The sequence below is a fragment of the Arachis stenosperma genome, chromosome 6, assembly GCF_014773155.1.
Source record: "Arachis stenosperma cultivar V10309 chromosome 6, arast.V10309.gnm1.PFL2, whole genome shotgun sequence".
Classification (NCBI taxonomy): domain Eukaryota; kingdom Viridiplantae; phylum Streptophyta; class Magnoliopsida; order Fabales; family Fabaceae; genus Arachis; species Arachis stenosperma.
Window position 1 is genome coordinate 21988917 of NC_080382.1, and position 22987 is coordinate 22011903.

At 31.3% G+C, this 22987-nt stretch overlaps 2 protein-coding genes and 1 pseudogene across 2 annotated transcripts; 1 reads left to right on the forward strand and 2 right to left on the reverse strand.

Moving 5' to 3' along the window:
• The first annotated feature begins 11702 nt into the window (after positions 1 to 11702).
• On the forward strand, positions 11703 to 12887 carry LOC130935422 (uncharacterized protein At1g76070-like). The gene has a single exon (XM_057865162.1). It carries the CDS (start codon positions 11892 to 11894, stop codon positions 12756 to 12758), a length of 867 nt encoding a protein of 288 aa, XP_057721145.1. The 5' UTR covers positions 11703 to 11891; the 3' UTR covers positions 12759 to 12887.
• Positions 12888 to 14427: 1540 nt separating this feature from the next.
• Positions 14428 to 16067, reverse strand: LOC130935421 (thioredoxin-like protein CDSP32, chloroplastic). The gene is made up of 2 exons (XM_057865161.1): positions 15333 to 16067; positions 14428 to 15146 (listed from the first exon to the last, which is right to left on the reverse strand). Exons 1-2 carry the CDS (start codon positions 15826 to 15828, stop codon positions 14737 to 14739), a joined length of 906 nt encoding a protein of 301 aa, XP_057721144.1. The 5' UTR covers positions 15829 to 16067; the 3' UTR covers positions 14428 to 14736.
• Positions 16068 to 18789: 2722 nt separating this feature from the next.
• LOC130933391 (glutathione S-transferase F8, chloroplastic-like) lies at positions 18790 to 20046 on the reverse strand (annotated as a pseudogene).
• Between the last annotated feature and the right edge of the window lie 2941 nt (positions 20047 to 22987).

Consider the following 22987-nt stretch of genomic DNA (forward strand, 5'->3'; position numbering starts at 1 on the left):
ACATACCATATACTATTCCTCATGCCAATTTTCAACAACACCAATTCCAATAAATCATTATTGTACACAATCAACATCATACTCACCATCAACATGGTTCAACCCACAATTCAACCATAACCAATCATCAAGCATATATCACAACATGCATATTTCTCATACATCATACCACCAAGGCATCAATAATCATCATCACATATATGACCACATCATATATCTCAATCATTCAACAACATCAACAATTCAATGCCTATCTTAGGGCCTCTAGCCTAAGTATTTCCTACCACATTACATATTAGATACGGGAAACCGAAACCATACCTTAGCCGAATTTCCCAAGCTCCCCCGGAGCACTTCCAAACCACTTATCCACAAGCTCTCAAGGCCTCAACACCTCCAAGAACAGATTTTTCACCACCAAACCCTTTCCAAGCTTTTCAAAGTCACCAATCAAGCTCCAATATTCACATATACACAACCTAAGCCACAATCATCATACCCATACACAACATCTCAAAACCCAAACATCATAAAACAACAAAATACACTAGGGTTGAGGATCTTACCACACCCAAGGTCCAAGGAGACAAGATTAACCTTCTCCTTCAAGAGAGTTGGGTCCTATAACATCAAAGAACCCAAAATCTCAACATTTCACCCATGAAACTCGAAAATAAGGGCTGGAATTTCGAACAGCAACACGTGGCTTACCTCAAGATTAATTGTATGGGTTTTGTAGAGCTCTCCGCGGTGAACGCGTGGCCGCAAACGAAGCGGCAATCGGAGCTCTAGATCAAAAGTTATGGTGATTTGAAGATCAACCAAGGGAGAGAACTTGAGAGAGTGTTCTTCCTCCCCTTCTCCCTAAGTTCAGCGTGTTTTAGTGTGTTGTGAGGAGAGAGAGTGCTGAAAACTAGGGTTTTGGTTTAGTTATGTTGGGCCAAGGGCCCACTTTGGGTCCGGTTGGCTCGATTTGGCCCGTTCGGTCCAATCTTGGTCCGAATCCTATAAAATTGGTACCGAAATTCTCGTCTCAATCTCCTCTATCACATTTAGCCATAAAAATCACATTTTAGGCTTTCTAGAATAAATTCTTATTTATGGGTTAATTAGCCGTTAATTAACCGGGTTTTACATTTACCGTGGTCGAGGGTGAGACAAAGGAGGCATGGTCATTCTTTCTGTCCTATCTGCGTCATCATGTGACTCCACAACCCGGTGTCTTAGTGATTTCAGACAGACACAGATCAATTGACGGTTCACTGAATGCTGATGATAGTTTATGGAAACCACCTCATGCTTTCCAGGCCTTTTGTACGAGACACATTACTTCCAACTTCATGACTCACTTCAAGAACAAAGACTTGAAGAAGGTTCTGATTAATGCAGCGTATTCGAAGTCGCAGCGGGAGTTCGCTCATTATTTCGGGCGTCTGCGGGGCGAGAATGAGGTGATCACGAAGTGGCTTAACGAGATACCATGATCACAGTGGGCGCAGTATGCGAATGAGGGTCGTAGATTCGGGCACATGACGACGAATATCTCCGAGTGCATAAACGCTGTGATGAAAGTTTCTCGGAATTTGCCAATCACGGCTCTTGTTAAGTCAAGTTATTTCTGGTTAGGAGAACTTTTTGCCAGAAAGGATTCTGAGGCCCTTTCCCAACTCCAAGTCGGCATCAAGTTCTCGCAAACGCTGATGAAGGCCATTGAGTTCAACTCGAAGCACATCAACACCATGAATGTTTACCAATTCGATCATTCGTGAACTAGCTTCACAGTTGAAAAGTTAGCGGCAGTCCCTGGGTCCAGACAACAAAACTACCAGGTTTTGCTCGACGAAGGCAAGTGTGACTGTGGGTATTTCCAGGTGCTTCATCTTCCATGTCGTCACGTCCTCATAGCATGCTTCCATGCAAGAATTGATTGGAGAGGGTTTGTGCATCCGGTGTATCGCATGGAGTCCGTCTTCAACGTATATAGGTCAGAGTTTTGTCCGATTGGACATGAGGATGATTGGCCATCCTGTGATGGGCCCTGCATTCGGCCCAATCCTAGGATGATGAGAGTGAAAAAAGGTCGACCGGTTAGCTCTAGAATCCATAACAACATGGATGACGTCGAGCATACTGGGGAGAAAAGGTACGGATTGTGTCGTCAAACTAGTCACACGCGGAAGACGTGTACCGCTATTGATGGTGCAGGTGCATTGTCTAGTCGACGTTAATTAGCGGGGTGGGTTTGTTATAACTGTTACGATTATAATTTGACTTTCGTGTAATTTACATTGCTAGAAAAGTTGATGAAAATAAACTTATTTGGCTGTTAAATTCTAATGCAGTGATTCCAAAAACATAGATAACGATATATAATATATGTGTTTAACAAACATTTGTATATACATTATGGCCTAATATCCTAACTATCCAGTGGAGAACCATACAAATATCTACTAGCCCTTCCCTCGCCTACTCCCACGCGGAGGACGCCGTTCCTGAGGCCTCGAATCCAGACACCCACCTGTGCCACATGCAGGTGGTCAAATATCACGCTGAGCTCGCCCGAGCTGAGGATCTGGGTCAAGCTGATGAGTGCTCATTTGCTCCCTCAGTGCGGCATAGTCCGCAGTGGAGGACGACCCGCTGGAGGGATCATCAACATGTCGTGGCTGGTATGCTGATTGGGGAGGAGACGTGTGCATTTGTGAGAATGGTTGTGCCTACTGTAAATGTGTCTCGAAATCTGCCAACCCGTCATTATATCCATCTTAGATTATAATTTTTTTGCATAATTTTTTAATGTTATATATATTATTGGTCCTCATAATAATATTTTTAGATTTATCCCAGTTTAAAGTTTGTCTATAAATCTATAAAAAATATTAGATAATTTAATATATTTAATTAAATATATTTATATTTTAATAATTATTTTCACATAACAAATTAGACTTTATGTGAATAACATTTAATATTTTGTATAAGTGTTTTTGTTTTTTAAAGTCTACTGGTGGTTTTGGGGGAGGGGGATGGGCATTGGCCCCATTATTCACGAAAGAGTCCCGCTAGAGAGACAATAAAGTATCTATAAAATATGTACAATGGACTGTTTATTTGGCCCAATATGTATTAATAATGTAAATTAAACATCATTATCCCTAATTTCTAGTTGCTTTTTGTGATATCTACCCCCAATTTACTCCAAATTCTTTTCACATTAACCTTCATCACCCACCATTACCTACCCTCCAAAAAACCCCATTGTTTGTTCCGCAGAAAAACCCCCATTTCTCTGCCGCCCCGCCGTGTGCGCAGCAACCTGCGTTCTACCGCTTTGTTTCTGCGCGACGTGTAGCCTCCGTTCCTACCGATCGAAACTGTCGCGCTCTGCCTCCTCGCGCCAACGCCATCGTCGGAAGAACCTCTATCACTCCTCACGCGGCCGAACATCTGTGACCTGCAACTGTTAGCATCGCCGACGTGAGTTGCAGTCCGGAACCCCGCGCTCGCATCATCCCAACGCTGCTGCCTGGGTCTTGTTGAATTACTTAAAGAATTAACATCCATGAAAACTGAGAAAACGAACATCCAAAATCATACAAAACCGAACATCTAATGTGAACGTGTATAAATCATAACCAGCAATCATCGTCTACAACTAAACACCCAAAAATAACCATCCACGTTCACAGAGAAAGTGAACATCCGGCGACAAGAAGAAGGTACAAACCGGCTGCAATGGAGGCGCTGGACGTCCGGGTTGCTGCAGTTCTGCGAGGTCGACTCACACAATATGTGCGTCCTCCCTACATACGGTGGCCTGTACGGACGACGATACCAGTTGAAAGAGTGTCGGCGCGATGTCCGACGGCGACTGGTAACCGTGGCGGCATTGTACCGGTTTCTGCTTCAAAGAGAGAGTGAGAGAAGAGTTTACACCATATTGAGAGAGAGAAATAATCCTAATTTGATTCTGACCGGAATCATGATTTGATTTAAATTTTAAATAAATAAAAACTACTCAAAATTAATTAATTGCTATAACTACTCAAAATTAATTACTTGCCATAAGTAACGGGAATCCTGATTTAATTCAAATTTTAAATTGGAAACTACTTAAAATTAATTAATTATCTCTAATTTAATTCTAATTTCAATTTAATCCTATTATACACATTGTATAAAACATACATTAGCTCTTCATACTTTTCCTTCACGAAAATATCGCCATGGGAATCACAATTTTTTATCTGAATATTATTTTAGTCATTAATTAAATCACAATTCATTTGATATGCAATGATTTGTTAACAAAAAAATTACTAAAGAAATAGAAAAGTATCTTTGTGAGGAGAGAAAAAAAGCATCTTTTGACCAAAAATTAAATAAAAATAAATACATAAGGCGAGATGGCTAAAAGAAGAATGACTAATTGAGATGTGCATATCCATTATCCAATCCATCTAATTTTCATTCATTATTATTTTAAGTAATTTTTATTTTTTTTTGGTTACGTAAATAATAATTTTTGTAAATAATATAAATAATAAATTTTAAAATTGATCTAATAAAATAAAAAAATATTTTATCTTTAAATTATTTCTTAAATTTTAACATTAAAATAATCATCTATATACTTAGTAAATTAAATATCTAATTATTATTAATTATACATGAATAAATTGAATCAATAATCATTCAATTAAAAATAATAAATATAATTATTTATATACCTCCTAAATTAAATATCTAATATATTTATTGTTTACGTTATTTAATATTTTTATTATTTACTTATATTTTTTTTCCTGTCTTTGAATTATCTTTTTTAAAGAAAAAAACCTCTTATATGCATTCACTGAAATATTAACCAACCAACAATTATCACAACTCACATTCTCTAAACGACAACAGCAAAATTACACATGTGAACGGTCCAATAAGGTAAAATCTGCTTTCAGTAAAAATATTCAGATTTGTGAAGTGTGCTAACCTCTCTCTCTCTCTCTCTCTCTCTAATAAAACGCAAACGCTCTTTTATAGTCGCTCTTTTATAGTCGTGTCTTTATTATTTTTTTAACATATATTAAAGTTTAACAAGTCATAAGGTGAGTTTAACAAGTCATAAGGTGACACTATGGCAGAAACGGCACACTAAAATTACTTATAAATTTAGGTACACACCATAAATTAGACCGATATTATTATAAGTACAAATATTTTTTAACCAAATTTAACTAAATTTACACAAATCTAACAAAACAAACGTGTATATGCATCACTTTTCTTTTTAAGTATAACAATTTTTGTTAGAAAATAAACAAAAAAAACTTATTGATATAATACATAATTGTTGTATTATTTGTATATAACGCAAATTTATCGATATAACACAGAAATTTTTATTAATAGTATAAAATTTTTTGTTCATAACACATACTGCAAATATATTTTATTGGTTAGATGAGTTAATGTTTTGAACATGTAATCTTTTAAAAATATACATAAAAAAATTTTGTATTATGCACTAAAATTTTTGTGTTGTATATATTTTAGGAAAACTTTCAAGTGTGTCATTTACTTTATTGTAACACTAGTATGTCAAGTACGGTCCGGTAAAAGTTAAAAATTTTGTCATGTTGTGTGCGATAAATTACCATAAACATCCCTCAAGTTTTACTTAAAAGACCAATTTGGTAATCATGTTACAGTTGCTGCTGAACAATGAGCGCAAAGTTAAAGGCTTGAAGTCAAGTATAGTGCAAAACGTGCTAATCCAATCATGCTATGAAGCTCCACTTGGCATAACTTTAATTCATTATATATGTGTATTTTCTAACATTGATAATAATTGATAAATATTATTAAATATTAAAATTATACATACTATCATTTTTAGTAAAATTCTCAAGTCATTATGTATACATAGTAGAATTATACTAAGTTAATTTATTCCAAATCATATTTATGAAATAGAAAAGATTTTACATACCAATATATTTTTAAAAGTTATAATATGTACAGAAAAACAAACTCAATTTAATTTTAAAATCTTATATTTTTATTTAAAATTATAAATAATATTAAGTAAGAAAAAAAACTAAAATTATTCAGAATGTATTATTAATTTAATTATAAAAAAATAAGTAAGTGACATTTTAGAATATGTAAAAAATGAACCTATTAAATATTACCATATAAAAAGTGCCAAAAAATATAAAATAAGAAAAGGAAATAAAATAGAAAAGTACAATTTTTTTTAATAAAAAAACCCAAGAATTTTAGTTATATAAAATAAATTTATTTAAAATTGTGTAATTTTTGTTGAATAAAAATAAAAAAATACAAAAATTTAGTTTCATAACACAAAAATTATTTTAAATAGTGCAAATACTTTTTTATATCTTTTTTCTTCTTCTCTTTTATATGTTTTATTATTGACATAAAATAATTTATGTATCTTCATATATTTCTCTTAAAAATAGTAAATTTCATTCAAACAAATTAGTTTTTAAGTTAAATTATATAAAGATATAATAAAAAATAACACAATAAAATACATAAATTTATTTAAAAATTATAAAAATTATTTTAAATCGTACAAATTTTAAAAAAGAGGTAAAAACAGAAAAAGAGAGAAAGACTGGAGAAAGAGGATGAAAAAAAAGAAGAAAAAAGACACTTACGTATATATGTATATAATTAACACGATTTGATTAAAATTTGATTATTACAAAAATGAATTTTTCATCTAATATTTTTGTAGGTTTTGTTTATTAATATTTTTAAATAAAAATAAAAAATAATAATGATTCCACTATATATAGTAATATGAAAGGCAATTAATAAAATAAAACAAAAGTATTGTATGAAATTGTTATGAGAACACCTAAAAGAAAATTAAGGGTTTTAATATATTTTTTAATTATCTTCTTAATATTTAATAAGTTAAATTTTAATATATATTAAAAAAAAAACACCAAAACGATAAGAAAAAAATTAAAGTTTTTAATTTAAAAATTAAAAGAATAATTAAAATAAGTTAAAATTTTTAATATTTTTCAATTGATAAAAGCAGCAGATAAAAGATAACATTTATTATGAAATTAAGATGGATAAATAGATAATTTTTTTATTAATACTGATGTATGTTCAAAAGGAATAGATAATTTTTTAATTAGTATTCTAATACGTTATAATGACCCCAACAGAATACACATATAGGTTATATAATTAATTATTTACCTATTTTGAAGGAAACAATAATTAATTATTTACTAGTAAATTCGTTTTTAAATTTTTTTAGACGAAAAGTTTAATTTTCCAGCAAATTTTAATTATTAAATCAGTTACTAAACTTATTACACAAATTAATTTTTTTCCATGTTAAATTCGGTAACAAATAGACAAATTAACCTCCATTATTATTTACTCAAAATTTATTATTTTTTATCATTACTTAACTATCAATTTAATGTTTTTTAGTTTAATTTTTTTAATCTAATAATCCAAGAACATACTTTATCCCATACTTTTAGACATTAATAACAAAATAATAACTAAAAATAATAAATTATGATGATCTTTTAGTATTTTTTTTATTATTTAATACAAAATTGAATATCTCTACAAAACAAATAATTTAATATAAAAATTAATTTATTAACAAAATAAAATTTTAAAGAATGATTTGATAATAATTAAAATTTTAGAAAACTAAAATAATGTTACGTAAAACTTTTCTTAAATATATATCGATCCAGTCATAAATTAATTAGCACTAACTTAATATGATTAAGATTAGTAATTTTGTTTAATCCAAAGCATAATGACAAATAATTTTGCATCCTAAATAAAATCAGTTTAATAACATTTTGTTGAATCAAAAGTTATGTTTCAATAAGGTGAATTTGCTCTATCTATGATCATCAATGTGAACAATGTTTAGTTATTTTCGTTAAAAACAAATTTTTAATTTTTTGTTATTAGGATCTCTTCTACTGCTAAGTAAAATAGATACATTAATAATAAATTAAATTAATCATGATATTAATGAATAATAAAAATTTCATAATAACATTAAAAGACATTACAATAACTAGACTAAAATTTGTACTACGTATAAAAAGAAAAAATAATTTATAATATAAATTTAAAAGTGTTATATTATTTATAAATTGATTAAATAATATATAAATTAATATTAAATTTAAAAATACTGTATAACGTATTAATTTTGTAATTTGTATATAATTCAATATAGTTATTCAATTAGAAGAGAATATAAAATAAAATATTATGTATTTTAAAAAAAGATATAGGTGTTTGATATTGTAATAGTATAAAATTACATATTAATTTTTTGTTTTTATTTTATATTATTTGTAGTTAACAGATTTATTAATTTTTTTATGTGGTATTTGTTTTATTTTTTTATTTTTTGTTTTTTATTAAAGTTGTTTGTTTGTTCTTTCTCTCATATGTTTTTGTAGAAATTAAATGTTTTATAATATTAATTTGTTTGAGTTTCGTACTATTCTTTTTTTACTTTTGTATATAAATTTTTCATTTGAAGATATCTCTTAAATTTTTTATATTTTTTGTAGTATCTTTGATTAATATGTGATTTTCGTCTAAAAATATTAGTATTTGTCTAATTAAAATCTGTTTATAATAATATAACAATATTTTTTTTTATCAAATACTAAATACATAATTTTTCTACATTATATCTAATTTTTGGTATATGAACAACATGATTAAACATTAATATGAGACACATTAAAAAAAAAATAGAATAAACAAAAAACTCCTACCACGACTACGCTTCAGCCGAAACCATATGGTTGGGGTGGCTTTTCCAACTTGCAGGAGGAGTGGAGGACAAATTGAGAATTTCAACCTAAAAAAAACTTGATAAAGGAAGAAACGGTTGTATAGTCTACGAGCACTCTAAATCTTTATGTCCATAGTATATTTTATCAACAAATCTGAACCTTACATTTTCTTTAATATTATATCCAACGATAGTCACAACTTGAATTTTAGACTTCTAAAAAAGTACATGGCATACCTGAAATTCTTCCTTAGTTGGGTGTTAATATTATGTACTAAAATTCTGTAATGTTTATATTTTGTTGAATGCCAATATTCTAAATATGTAATTCTTTTAAAAATTATGTACTTCAGCACTAAATTTTTTGCCTTGTATATCAAAATACTAAATAATTTTGCTGAACATATATAAAAAAAGGATGATGATGTTGAAGAAGAAAACAACGATCACGACAATAACGTTAAAGAAGATATAAAAAAAGGTAGTACAAAAAAAAAACATCAACGTAACTAAAACAACATGTGTACAATAAAATAAATGATTTGATTGAATTTGGCTAAAAAATTATTTAACCACCTAATTTTATTAAAATTCGATTATCAAATAATTATTATATATTTATATATTTATTGTACATATTTTTAATATATTTTATATTTTAATAGCTATATAAGTGATTGGTTTATCTTTTACGAAAATATAATATTCTTGTCTTAGAAAATAGGAAAGATCTTCACTATTTAAATTAGGGAGATTCTTTTATATCTATAAATTTTTGCTTAAATTATCTAAAATAAAAAAATAAAACCTATTCTTTTTTAAATTTAATAAAAAAAGACCTTCAAACTATTCTAAGGTCACCCACAGATTAAAAAAAATTCCAATATAAAATGCTTGTGCAAGTGCAACAATTAAGAAGGAATTTTCAAAAGGAAGGAAGGAAGACTACCAAGAATCAGCAAAATCTAATCGAGATATTTATTGCTATAAAATTATAGGGTGATTGGATGATATATAATGTTAGACTTTCGTTAGGAAGACAATGGATTATTTGTATAATGTGTACAATAGGTTATTGAGTTACAAAATGAACATCTCACATACTATCTAGAATAATCATCCGAATACTAGAAATAATAAATATCTTTCTAAAAGATTAAACTGATTTTCGAGTTCACCAAGAATCGAACTCAGCTGATGGGAAAAGGTAATATTAATGGTTATATCTCTAATACTCCATAAACCTCCATTGTACACATTGTACAAATATTTCATTGATTTTTCATACTTTCCCATAATGTTATGACTTACTTATTGATCTTAATATTTATATCAGTAATTTCAGTCATGCTAAGTATACAGGAAACTCAATCTTTAATATATCTATATATACTAAAACATAAAATAAATATTAAAAATGAATTAAATTTATATAAGAATATATAATAAATTAATAATTGATTTAGTAATAAATTTTTAATGTGTACATAGTATTTTTTAAATAATTTAAGAGAAATTCTCCACATACAAACGTTTTTTTATACAAGCCTTTACAAGTGTACATCCTTCTTCTTCTTGCGCACGTTCTTCTTCCTCTTCCTCTTCTTCTTCTTCTTTTCTTTTGTGTCTTGCCTTCTCTTTCTCCTTCTTCAACCATTACTGCACGTTTTCATTGCACATTCTTCTTCTTCTTCTTGCTGCACTTTCTTCTTCCTCTTCTTCTTCTTCTTCTTCTTTTCTTTCATTTCTTGTCTTCTCTTTCTCCTTCTTCAACCGTTACTGCACGTTTTCACTGCACATTCTTCTTCTTCTTGATGCACGTTCTTCTTCCTCTTCCTTCTTCTTTTCTTTCGTTTTTTGCCTTCTCTTTCTCCTTCTTCATTTATGTGCTTTTCTCCCTATTTTCTTTTTTCGTTATTCTCAATTTCCATTGTTTTTTGACATTAAGCTCTGAAATCATTTTTGAAGAAGAAGAAGCAGCAGAAGATGAGGAGGAAAAAGAGAAAGAGTTCTGAATTATGCATAAGGTGTACTTCAACGAATTTTGGGTGTATTTCTTAAATCCTTTGGGTGTAGTTTTTGTAATCCTTTGGGTGTATTTCTGTAATCCTTTGGGTGTATTTCTATAATTGTTTGGGTGAATTCCTGTAACCACTTGGGTGTATTTCTGCAATCTTTTGGGTGTATTTCTGTAATCGTTTGAGTGTATTTCTTTAATCGTTTGGGTGTATTTCAAATTTAGCAAGAAACTCGTTTTCATGGAGGAAGAAGAAGAAGAGTCATTTATAATGCATGGTGAGTAGCGCACTTTGGAAATAGGAAGTGGTTGAATAACGTGCGTTTATTTACTCTTGAATGTGAGAGTGTAATGCGTGTTATTTGTTGGGCTTGTACCAATTTGTAAGCCAAAAAGATTTGTATGTGTAGCAGGCCTCATAATTTAAACCATCTTGTAGTATATATTGCCTTTTGCAAAAGAAAAATAAAAAATAAAAAATAATAAATGTAGACCACATATTACCTTCATATAAGAAATATGCCATAAAAATTACTTTGTAAGTAATAGATATAAATTCAATTAATATTATTTTACATATTTAGATAGAGTCGGTCACAACTCCAATTGTGATATATTTATTATTTAATTTGTAGATGTGTGAAGTTTATTGTAAAAATATATGAAAATATAATTTTATAAACTTTGTAAGTAATAATTTCCTGGAAAGGAAAGGGTAAGATATTTCTAAACAGATACTTGATGGTTTTGGTAGTTTATTGCATATTGTAGCAAGCAGAGAGATTTGATTTGACCATCCCCATGGGAATCCCTAGTGTGTATGCCTCACACCTTTGTTGACAAAGTCATGATATGTATATATATACATATGGAATTGAAGCAGCGGCCTCTCTCCAACAACAAATATTTATTTATCATTTTATTTCCATAAATAAAATAATTTGGCCCCATATGAGAACATAAAGAGGAGAGTCTCATCATCCCGAAAAAGCTAGAAGAAGAAGTTGAATTCATCGATCTGATCTATCAGTGATAGGCATGGAGAATAATAATAACAACAAACAGAACTCATCCTCTAAGCTAAGGAGCAAGATCTTGAAGATACTACCAAAAGCGGCGGCAGCAGTTCACGTGACATTCCAGAACCCTCCATTCAGCCCCGGCAGAGATCATCACAATCACAATCACAACACAGGTTCCTCATCAGGAAGCAGCAAGCTCAAACCACCACCATTCTCTGGGCCCATAATGATTCCAGATGAAGCCAGAAGAAAGCCTAAGCATGGTGGCATCGATACACAAGAACCCACCTCACCCAAAGTCTCCTGCATAGGACAGATCAAGAACAAGAAGAAACGGATCATCAACAAACATAACAGTAACAGTAACACCGACACCACGACCAAGAAGGAGGGTTCAAACAGGTTCCAGAGGATGTTCTTCCACACTGGCAAACCAAAAACAGGGCTCAAAAAATCTTCTGCTATTCCTGCTCCTTCTTCAAAGTCTTCTTACTTGCTTGCTCAAGAGAATAATAATGCACTACCGATTGGTCACATGCGGCGCTTTGCCAGTAGCCGCGAAACGTTCTCTAATTTTGATTGGAAGGCTCAGATTGCGCCTGAGGACATCAATCACAGGGATTGCTACTCTGAGGATGACAGACCCGCCGCCGGGAGTGACGTCGAAGATGAACACGATGAAGAAGAAGAGGTTGTTATCCCTTTCTCAGCACCTATTGGTGGCAGAGGTGGCTGCAATGGCGATTTTGGTGGCAGAGGTGTTCATCATGAGATTGTGGATAATTTGAATTTGCAGCCACGGAAAGAGATTAATCTGTGGAAGAGAAGAACCATGGCACCACCTAGGCCTCTTCAGCTCAAGCCAGTGCTCACGGCCAAGTGATTATTATTTTTCTTTTTCCCCCTTTCATTTCGGTTGAAGTTTGTAGATTTGTTCTTTTCTTCTTTATTTTTCCTGTTTGTTCTTATTCTTAATTTCTTATTATGATTAGTATTATTATTGTTTACACTTTGTTGGATCATGTATTGATTCCAAACAACTGCAAGTAATAGATTTAGGTACAAACTAAATAAACGAATATTATTGTCCTTGTTCATGTGGCGGCTTCATGAGTCGCTAAGAGGCATGCACACGGCACTCCTACCACTCAGCCAATATAATACCTACATACTTTTCAGAACATTGAATAAACAAACAATGCAAATTTGCATGACCATACCAGAATATTGTGATTCTTGATATCTTTTCTCTCTCCTTTTTTTTTCCCTCAATAACGTCACTAGTTTAATTAAGGATAAAACAATTTGAGTTTCGCCTCGTTCGGATTAATTAAGAATATCCTTGGGACCGCTCCGCGCTTGCTTAAAAGGAAGTGCTTAATTAGTTCATGGATCCAAGATGCCTTCAAAAGTCATCGATCAAAGGAAGATATTATATTAACTACAGTCTACAGATTACGTATGTCTCACTTTCACCTCATCAATTTATCTAATAAACCGCTGATGTATATATATATTATACTGTAGTAGTATTTAAAATGCATAATTATTTAGCAAATTAAGTCAACATTTCAGACTATTGGAAAGAAATATAATAGTATGCATATTTTTTTTCCTGTCAGGGTATATAGATTGCACTTTGATAGAAGGAATTGAATCTTGCACATGTAAGAATTTTTTATTTTTAATATTGGAGTAGGGATGGTGTTTTTTTTTAAAATATAAATTGTTGGGGTGTTATTTTTAAATGTGGAGCCAGTTAATTAGAGAAGTAAAAATCGAATCGTTCGATTTATTAGAAGTACAGAAATTAGACTGTCCAATTTTTAGATGTATATAAATTAGATCGTCTAATTTATATTTTAAAAAAATAAAAAATTTGAGGTAAAAAAATCGGACCCTCCAATTTGTGTACTTTCTACATTATTTTAAAAATACCAAAAATTTCACTACTTTTACTTCTATAATAAAAAAATAGCCCACATGTACATGTTTAAACCATTTAAAAGATGCACACACATATATGAAAGATAATTTAATTTATTTATGAACTGCCCTAGATAACTAACTAACTTGTTATCAATTAATAATTCTAATTTTTTTACATTATTATTAATTAGTGATTATTTAAATTTTATTTTTTTAAAATATAAAAATAATTATTAATTACAATTATTTGAAATTAACTGGTTAAAAGATATTTATCTATACTTTTTTTATTATAATAAATTATATATAGATAAATTTTATGGTATTTATAATTTAATTTTTTTTTGTGATAAATTTTAAATAAATTAGGTATCACTTTTTAAATATCATAACAAAAATTTTATATACATATATCAAAAATATTATTTATATATTAAAATTAGCTACTATATATTTATATATATAAATATATATACAGTTTTAGTATATACCTATCATTGTTATATATATATATAGAGAGAGAGAGAAAGCGAAAAATAATAGAAGATTATTAAAATTTATTATTTTTGCTTTAATCTAATAATCTATCAACGTATTTTATCTTATACTTTAAATATTAATAATTAAAATTAATTGAAGGCCAAAACAAAAAATTCTGATGCCTTCTAGTATTTTCGTATATACTTTTCCATATATACAGCGTTCGTCAAATTTGTACGCTAATGTATGGTAATCTGAAAGCAATAGGGGGTTGGTGAGGCGTAGATAGCATTTTGGGTGGTGTGTATAACTCTTAATAATACAATAAGGAAGGGTTCCACTGAATTGAAGTTACATTTTGGCTGAAGAGTAAAATTGTTTGGGTTTATTTGAAGCATAATGCTTTTCCATATAAATAATTGGGAGAAATGAAAGTAGGCAGGTAGGTAGCATTAGTAAGTGACACGCACACCTTGGTAGCGGAGAATCTCGCCAATGAGCTCTCCCTTGCCAGAACCAACATAGCGGCCACGAATGACGCCGTCTCTGATGAAGAGGAAGGTGGGGACCTCGACGACGTCCATGTCCCTGAGGAACTGCATGCAGCTGTCATTCTCGTCGCCGTTCATCCTGGCGAAGACGACGGAATCGGCCATTTGCCTGGAGAGCTTGAGGACGGTGGGGTAGACCTTGACGCAGGGGCCGCAGTGCTTGAGGCCCACGTCCAGCACCACCAGCTTGTGCCCTTCCTTGTTCTCCTCTATCAGCTTCTCCACGTCCTCCCTGCTGTGCAGCTGCACCACTGCTGAATGGCTGTCCCCGTAGTATAGCACATCCCCTACCAGCCTCTCCGGTCCAATACCTGCATCGTATGAATTTCAAACTGAATTCACAATTCTATTGTCCTTCAACTAACTCTCAAATTATTTATTCATCTAAATAGTTGACATTTGGAACTCATATATTCCCAAAGGTTATAACTACATACTAGCTAGGTAGGTCAATCTTAGCTAAATACAGTGAGGGAGTGAGAGTTAGAAAGCCAGACCTTCCTCTTCGTGGATCTTCTCCATGCTCTTGTAGAAGCTGAAGTGAGGCACTTTGTCGATTTTCTCTCTTTTGCAGAGGTCGCGGGTCTTGTCGGACTCGTCACCCATCACGAGAAGGAACTCAACGTCGTTGCATTGCCTGCTAAGGTCCACCATGAAAGGGTATATCTGGCTGCTCTCCAGGCTGTCACTCGATGCGTATTCTACCACCACCAGCCTGTTCTTCGCCGCTCTAAGCGCGTCGTCGAACTCCTCAATGCTATGAACCTTCTGAACTCTCTCCTCGCTTGCTTTTTTCGCCCCCGATGCTGCTGATGATGTGGCTCTTGTAATCACCCGGCTCTGTTGCCAACCAGAACCACAAGAAGAAGATTGTGCTTGTGTGCTCAGAAATTGTAGAGAAGAAAGTGGAAGCAGCTTATTGGGGTGGCTTGAAAGGGAGACGGAGAGAGATGCAGGGGACTTGAATATGAAACTGTTGGTGATGGTAGCCATCTTTTTGAGGAAGAAAGAGAGAACAGAGCAGAGGAGTGAGTAATAGATAGATTAGGAAAGAGCAAGGGAATCAACTAAGAAGATCAGGGTCATGATATTCATATCCCCTCGCTTCAATTGTGGTGCATATTGTCCACACGTTCCCAGCTCCCTCCTAACTCTATTTCAATTTTATCTTTTTCCCTCTTCCAATCAATTTTCGTGTATATGGCGGGGCATTAATGATTGGCCAGGAGAGTATAAGGTTAAGTGAAGTTTAATCCTTGAAAACAAAAGTTATTACAGGTGGCAGAAATGAAACCATCCTAGAGGTGGATTTTTTATATTTGAAGTAGATATAGATACACGTGTGGGAATTCTTTTTCGACAAATAAGAGTCAATCAAGCCACCCGGGATCTAAGTTAAGTGGTTGAAATTAATCATGAATATACAGATTTTTGTGACATGCTTCATTTCTGTGCACATCTATATATACTTCTTTTTCGGTCAACTTCAGTGGAGGAAGATCTTTAATTTGTATTTGCAACTTGCTAACTGACAATTTGCATGCTGATTTTTCTCGTTGGAAAATACACAACGCACTAATCTGACTAATCTCTTTCTCACAATATCCAATGCTGCAACCTAATACGAAGACTAGACTCATATGGTCATACACTACACTAAAAAATTCTATATTCCACTTTTGAGGTTTGAACTCTGGTGCAGTTTAACGAGAGAATTATATTAAATTAGAGTCTATCTTTCAGTGAAAAAAAAATTAGATGGTATCAATTGTAATTTTTTATTTTTTATTGTTTTTTTTATATTTAACTTTAGTCTCACTTATAAAATTAATGATAAAAGATCACAATTCATTTCTTCAAATATTAAAAAAACCGAAGAAGATCCATTTCCTACCAAATCTCAATTGAGTAATTTATTTTTCGGCGGCACATAACCATACTATGAATGTCATTAAAGATATAATTCATAGAAAGGAATACAAAAGTCTGATAATCGTCTCTTGGGAGAAGAATATAAAGCCCAGCGAAGCCCAATTAGAAGCTTTGAAGTCAATTATGTTTGGGCTAATATAGCGGTTCGCCAATGCACTGTATATTCAGGGTTATAAAACAATGTTGTCACAACCAAAAATATGAAACTATGTTGTCCTATTGACAATCTATAAGATCTGCATGAATATTTGATTCGTTTGGATAATTTTATAGTGTATTGCTGAGATGCCAAATTTACCTCATGTATTCTATAACTTTGAGTAATGAAACTCAACTATTTAAAAAATAAAAAACAAAAGAAAGAAACTAAGTTGACTTGTTAGGACTCCAAAAACTAAATGAATTGTTTGTGAGAAAACAAAATTAATTTTGATAACTAAGCAACTTGATTTGAATTAAAAAAATATAAATTTTAAGAAAGGATTATAATTACATTGTGATGAATTTAAAATAAATTTAAATTAAAAAAATAAAAACTCTGAGAAGCTAGTTAAATGGTTAAAAAATAGTAATGCATAGTCTAATATTTCAACTTACTTTTATATATATATTACTAGAAAGTTTATTAGTTCCAAGTTTAACTAATCAAAGGTTAAAAATTAATTAATTTGTCAAATAATTCAACTTGAGATTATCAACTTATAAGTTACAATTATGAAATATTTGAGTTGATAATACCATAAGTGTCATATTTACTATGTAATTTTACTATGTATGAATTAGCATATATAGGTGATTTTGTTAGTCTAATTCAGGATAATAGAAGTAACAATATAGTGAGTATTATTTTTTTATATATTGTGTCTCGTATACTAAGTCATTAGCCATTCTTTTACTTAAAAAAATTAATTTTATATTTTTTATATTGATCCTTACAGGTGAATTTTATTATACATTCTCTAAAATAAGGGATAAATTACTCCTTGTGATATATATATATATTTATTGAAAGTGATTTATCATATGAGTTTTATGAAAGGGATCTAAGAGATATTTACGAATGCAATTAATGCACTTAGGAGAGTTTATGGTCCGTGATGATAGAAGTCATAAAGACATTTGGAAAGATTTTTGAGATCCTCAAGTCATAAACACAGTTAAATATATTATTGTTGATGATGTCAAATACAAATTTCAAGGGATGATAAATTCGGATTCTCATGAGATTAAAGATATCGGTTGTCGATGAAGTGAAGATCAAATCGAATTCAATTGTAGACAATAAGATTTGCAAGATGACGTGACAATTATACACAAGAACTTAACCATTTTCATGGGACAAAAGTTTTGCGGATAGTAAACTCCAAAGATGTTATCACCATACAGAAGAGGGTGGAGGAGGCGCAATGGGTGTACGCTGAGTTAGTTGAAAAGGAGTTGCGCCTATGCAGCAGGGATTCTCCCAGGGACGTAGTTAGATAAAATATTAGAGAAGGCAAAAAATATTTATACAATAAAATAAGACTAAAATAAAATTTTAAAGAATTCTCCGTACCTCGATAGCACAAATATTACCACATGTAACAAGTTGAATACATACTTGTACCGTGTTAATGGGTTTGTGAGTTCAGCATAAAAAAATTTTTCGAATGATGACGGCCACCACTACCACTATAGACTGGTGGTGCTAAACTAAATTTAAATAATCATGAGAGAAAAAAAGTAGAGAATATATACCTAATTATTATGATTAACATTCAACTTAATTATAATTATAAATACTATATATATCACAGAAGTAATTTATCTTTTATTTTAGAGAGGGTATGGTAACATTCACATCTTTATATTTTGAGTCCAGTGTTTATACAATTTAATTTGGCATTTGAATGTAATTAAAATTTGATTTCAAATAAAATATCACAAATTATCAATTTGTATCTCTTTAGAAAATATTTGATTAGAGTAGACTTTGTGCCTAGTTAAAAATTTAATTTAAAATAGAATGGCATAAGTTTTAGGTTTGGTTAAGCGGAAAAAGTTATTTTGCTTTGAGGCGATTGTATACTTTCAGGTTTGAGAAATCTCCAGAAGCCAGGAGCGCAATTGGAGCTAAAGTTATGAGTTACGAGTACATGTAATATAAGGTGTCTGGAATTGTGATTTGCATTAATTGGTTGGGCATGATGATAGATAATAAAGTAAAAAAGAGCAAAAGCAGTTGCTGTTTAATAAGCAGTTTTGTGGAGATGAAGGACCTCGTTCCAGGACTGACGGGTGGAGATGTCGTTCCACCACCTGGAGACGTTGTCCCTTTGGGTGAAGAGTGGGGCCCTGTCGGTGCCGGTGACCAAGTAGTGGGCGTTGGGAAGGTGGGAGAGGTCAGCGAGGGAGAAGTCATCGCCCGCCAGGAAACGAGTCTGAGAGAGCCTCTTGTCATAGACGTCAAGCACCTTGCAAGCTTCTCTTCGTTCTGCCTAATCACTCCTTGGTCTTGCTTCAGCTTCATCCTTGGGGCAAATGCCAGCTGGAACACCAGCGCTGAGCTTGGGGGGTTGAAGCTCTGCCCCTCCGCCTCCACCCACTGATCTATGGATGCCTTCGCCAATGGGTTCGTTCCGTACAATCCCTTGTTCCCCCTCTCCGCGTATTTCTCACATACATACCGGCATATTGCTCTTGACTCTGTCTTTCAACAAACCAACCCCTTTATAATATGAACAAAGACTGCAGCAAAAGGAACACAAGTTGCTTATAAGGAATTACTTACCGAAGAGGGAGATGTTGCCGTCTTGAAATACAGGGACTTGGCCAAAAGGCTGTGAAATGAATGCAGGTGTTGGTGTATATCGAGAAACATTAGAAGAAAACGATGATGTTGGAAGAGGCAGAGCTCACCTGAAGGGACAGAAATTCAGGTCTCTTATGTTCTCCTTTCGACATATCCACCGGAATCACCTCAAACTGCACATCCTTCTCGATCAGACAGGCCAGCACCCTTGACACCGCCGTCGACAGGGTTGGTCCGTACACTTTCACTGCTGCCATTGCCTTTTCTGCTCTCCTCTGTTTTTCCTCCTCCTCTTTTTAGCTCGATCTTTCTTTATCTCTCTCTTGTTCGTTGCTTGGTTCTGCTGCTTTCTTTATCCTCATTCCTATCGCATTACTAAACACCAATGGCTAGGTAAAGCGCCTTTTTGGGGCCCCTAGGCTACACTTGTCACAAAATATCAATCCATCAGTATAGTGTAATCTTTATAAAACTTATCTGCATCTCATTCCATTCCACATTCCATTTAACACCTCCACATTTGTTATCATATTTATTTCATTTCATTTCATTTTTTCGTCTTAAAAAAATATAAAAAAAGAACTAAAAAAAGCTTTTTTTTTTTTAATGTGATAAACAGTGTTTGATTAAAACTTAGATGAACAATTACAAGTTCTACATTTTTTGTTACTTACCCTGATACAAAATAAATAAATAAATAAAATTCAAACCGAATAAAAAATATATATTAAAATTAAATACAAAGTGAATTATTTAATTTTTTTATTTAATTTTTTGATATTACAAAAAAAAAAGACTCATTAACCTCACTTGTCCATTATACCATCCTTTCATCATCAAATTAAAAAGTATTTTGACATTTTTTTATTTCTATATTACAATTACAATAGTTAATGAGATATTTATAACTTCTTATTAGTTTAAAATAAAAAAAATCATAAACTCGCAAACATAAAGTCTAATTTAGTAACTAAATAAACAAAATTAAAATACATTAAATTAAATTAAACATAACTTTTAAATAGTTCTCGAACTCTTCATATCATGAACATTTAAAACACGTATTATTCTTCTCTTGTTCAAAAAAAATTCGTCCTCAAATCTTGTAATTAAAAAAAATTATATATAAAAAAGACAAATACAAAAAAAAATAATTCACTTATTCTTTTTTTGATATTGTATGTTTTTTTAATAATAAAACAAATAAGAACGACAAAAACAATAACAACACACAAACAAAAAAATAAGGATGATAAAAACACAAGAAAGGACGGGAAAGACACTGAAACGCTTTTTTTAGGACACAACAAAAAAAAATATAAATTAATAAAATTAATTTAATACCTTGAAACCATAATTGATACTAAATAATATGAAAAAAATAAACAAAATAAAAAATTTTAACTGAATAAAAAAGATATATTAAAATTAAAAAAAATAGATTGAAATTTAATATAAAAAAAATTATTTAACTTTTTTTTAATTTCTTGATGTAATAAAAAAAAGAATTCTTCAACCTAATTTGTCCACACTATAATTTAAAAATTAGATTGAAGGTACTCACTCAATCATTTACCCAATTTTCAGTGGCAACAAGAGAAGGATTAACTCAATCTCACTTGTTCACATTATGATTTTATCACAAAATTAAAAAGTATTTTAACATTATTTAAATCTTTTTATATTACAATTATAATAGTTAATGAAATATTTATAATTTTTTATTAGTTAAATTAAAATAAAAAAATTATAAACTTACAATCGTAAAACTAAATTTAATAACTAAATAAATAAAATTAAAACACATCAAATTAAATTAAATATTTAAAAAATATAAATTAATAATTTTTAAATAATATTTAACCGTTTTATATTACGAATATTTAAAGCACTTACAGTAAACAATCTACAATAATATGAAATGGCTATCATATCACTTTTAAACTAAAATAAATTTGGAGTGTTACTTTGGAAATTGGAAAGATAAAAAGCTGTAAACATTATTAACACGTATATAATTTGTGGCACTAATATCTTTTCTTATTATTAATTTTAAACGTATATTAATCCTAATAGAATGTATTAATGGAAATACATGTCATATACACAAAAATTGATCACAACAAAGTAATTTTTAATAGTACCAGGGATTTTACATGAAAGAATAGAATTGATAACCAAAGTCTTTGATGGTGTAAATCTCTGCTCAATATGGATTATGCAGCAACATATCGTTGAAATAATGTATCCAAATTGAGGGAAGGCTAATGAAGCATAGGTCACGATCAATATTCAATATAGAAGATGAAACAAAAACAAGTAGCCCCGTTTTGGCAATTACTTCAGTACAGCAATACAATGACAATTACATATACGACAGACTGATGGAATAAAGTTTGCTGAGTTTTTTATCCGGTCAGTTTGCCAACACAAAAAAGCAGAGTTTTTAAATTAAAATGGATGGAGATAGAAACCAGTGGAATCCAGGTGAAACATTTTCGTGGCATTTTTTTTGCTTTGCATCTAATTTGGAGAAGAAACACATTTAGAACATGTTTCTCCTATTGAACTGTGCGCTTGCTTTTTGTCATGAAATGAGAAATGGAAGAGGAGTGAGTGAGTGACACAAGTCTTCCCGTACCAGCGGCTTTGGTGTACTTAGAAAAGGTGTCCACGTGATTCTTGTATAAGTTTAGAAATTGTTACTTAAATTATTTTTTTATTAGTTTAATATCGACAATAATTAATTGGAAAAGTATATAGAACTAAGAGGTTATTAGTAAAAAATTAAATAAAATTACATTAATTTATATTAATTATTAATTTTAAATTTTTTAAATTCAAAATTTAAAAAATTTAAAATTGATTAAATAAACTTAATTAAAATCTATAAAAATCTTTCTTTTACCTATCTATCTCCAACAATCACGCACAGACCTCTCTCTCACCAATGCTGTTAGAAGCACTGGCGACTTCCATGCTCTCGGCAACGCTCTCAACAAACGCATCAAAGACAACTGCTTCAATACGAAGTCCACCTTCGACTTCGTCACCGACGAAACCTTCTCCTCTTCCCTCCTCAACCACCTCCTTCAAACCCTATCCACCCTCAATCGCGGCGTCACTCGCAAGAACGCGTTCGATTCCCTCGTCACGCGCCTCTGCAAGCTCCAGCGTTGGGCGCGTGTAAGGTTAAGAAGGTGGATGGTGTAGTGAGAAGGATGGTGGATGATGAAGTTCCTATTTTGTATTCAACACACATGTTTGTAATTAGGGGTTTGTTGCAGATGTTGCTGTCTGCGTTTTGGGATATTAGGTGCTATTTTGATGATTAAGGAAATTGCAAACTACACAATTACAGAATTACAAAAAAACATTCATTTAATATGAAAAAAAACATCCTAATACTTAACAAAATAAATATCCAGT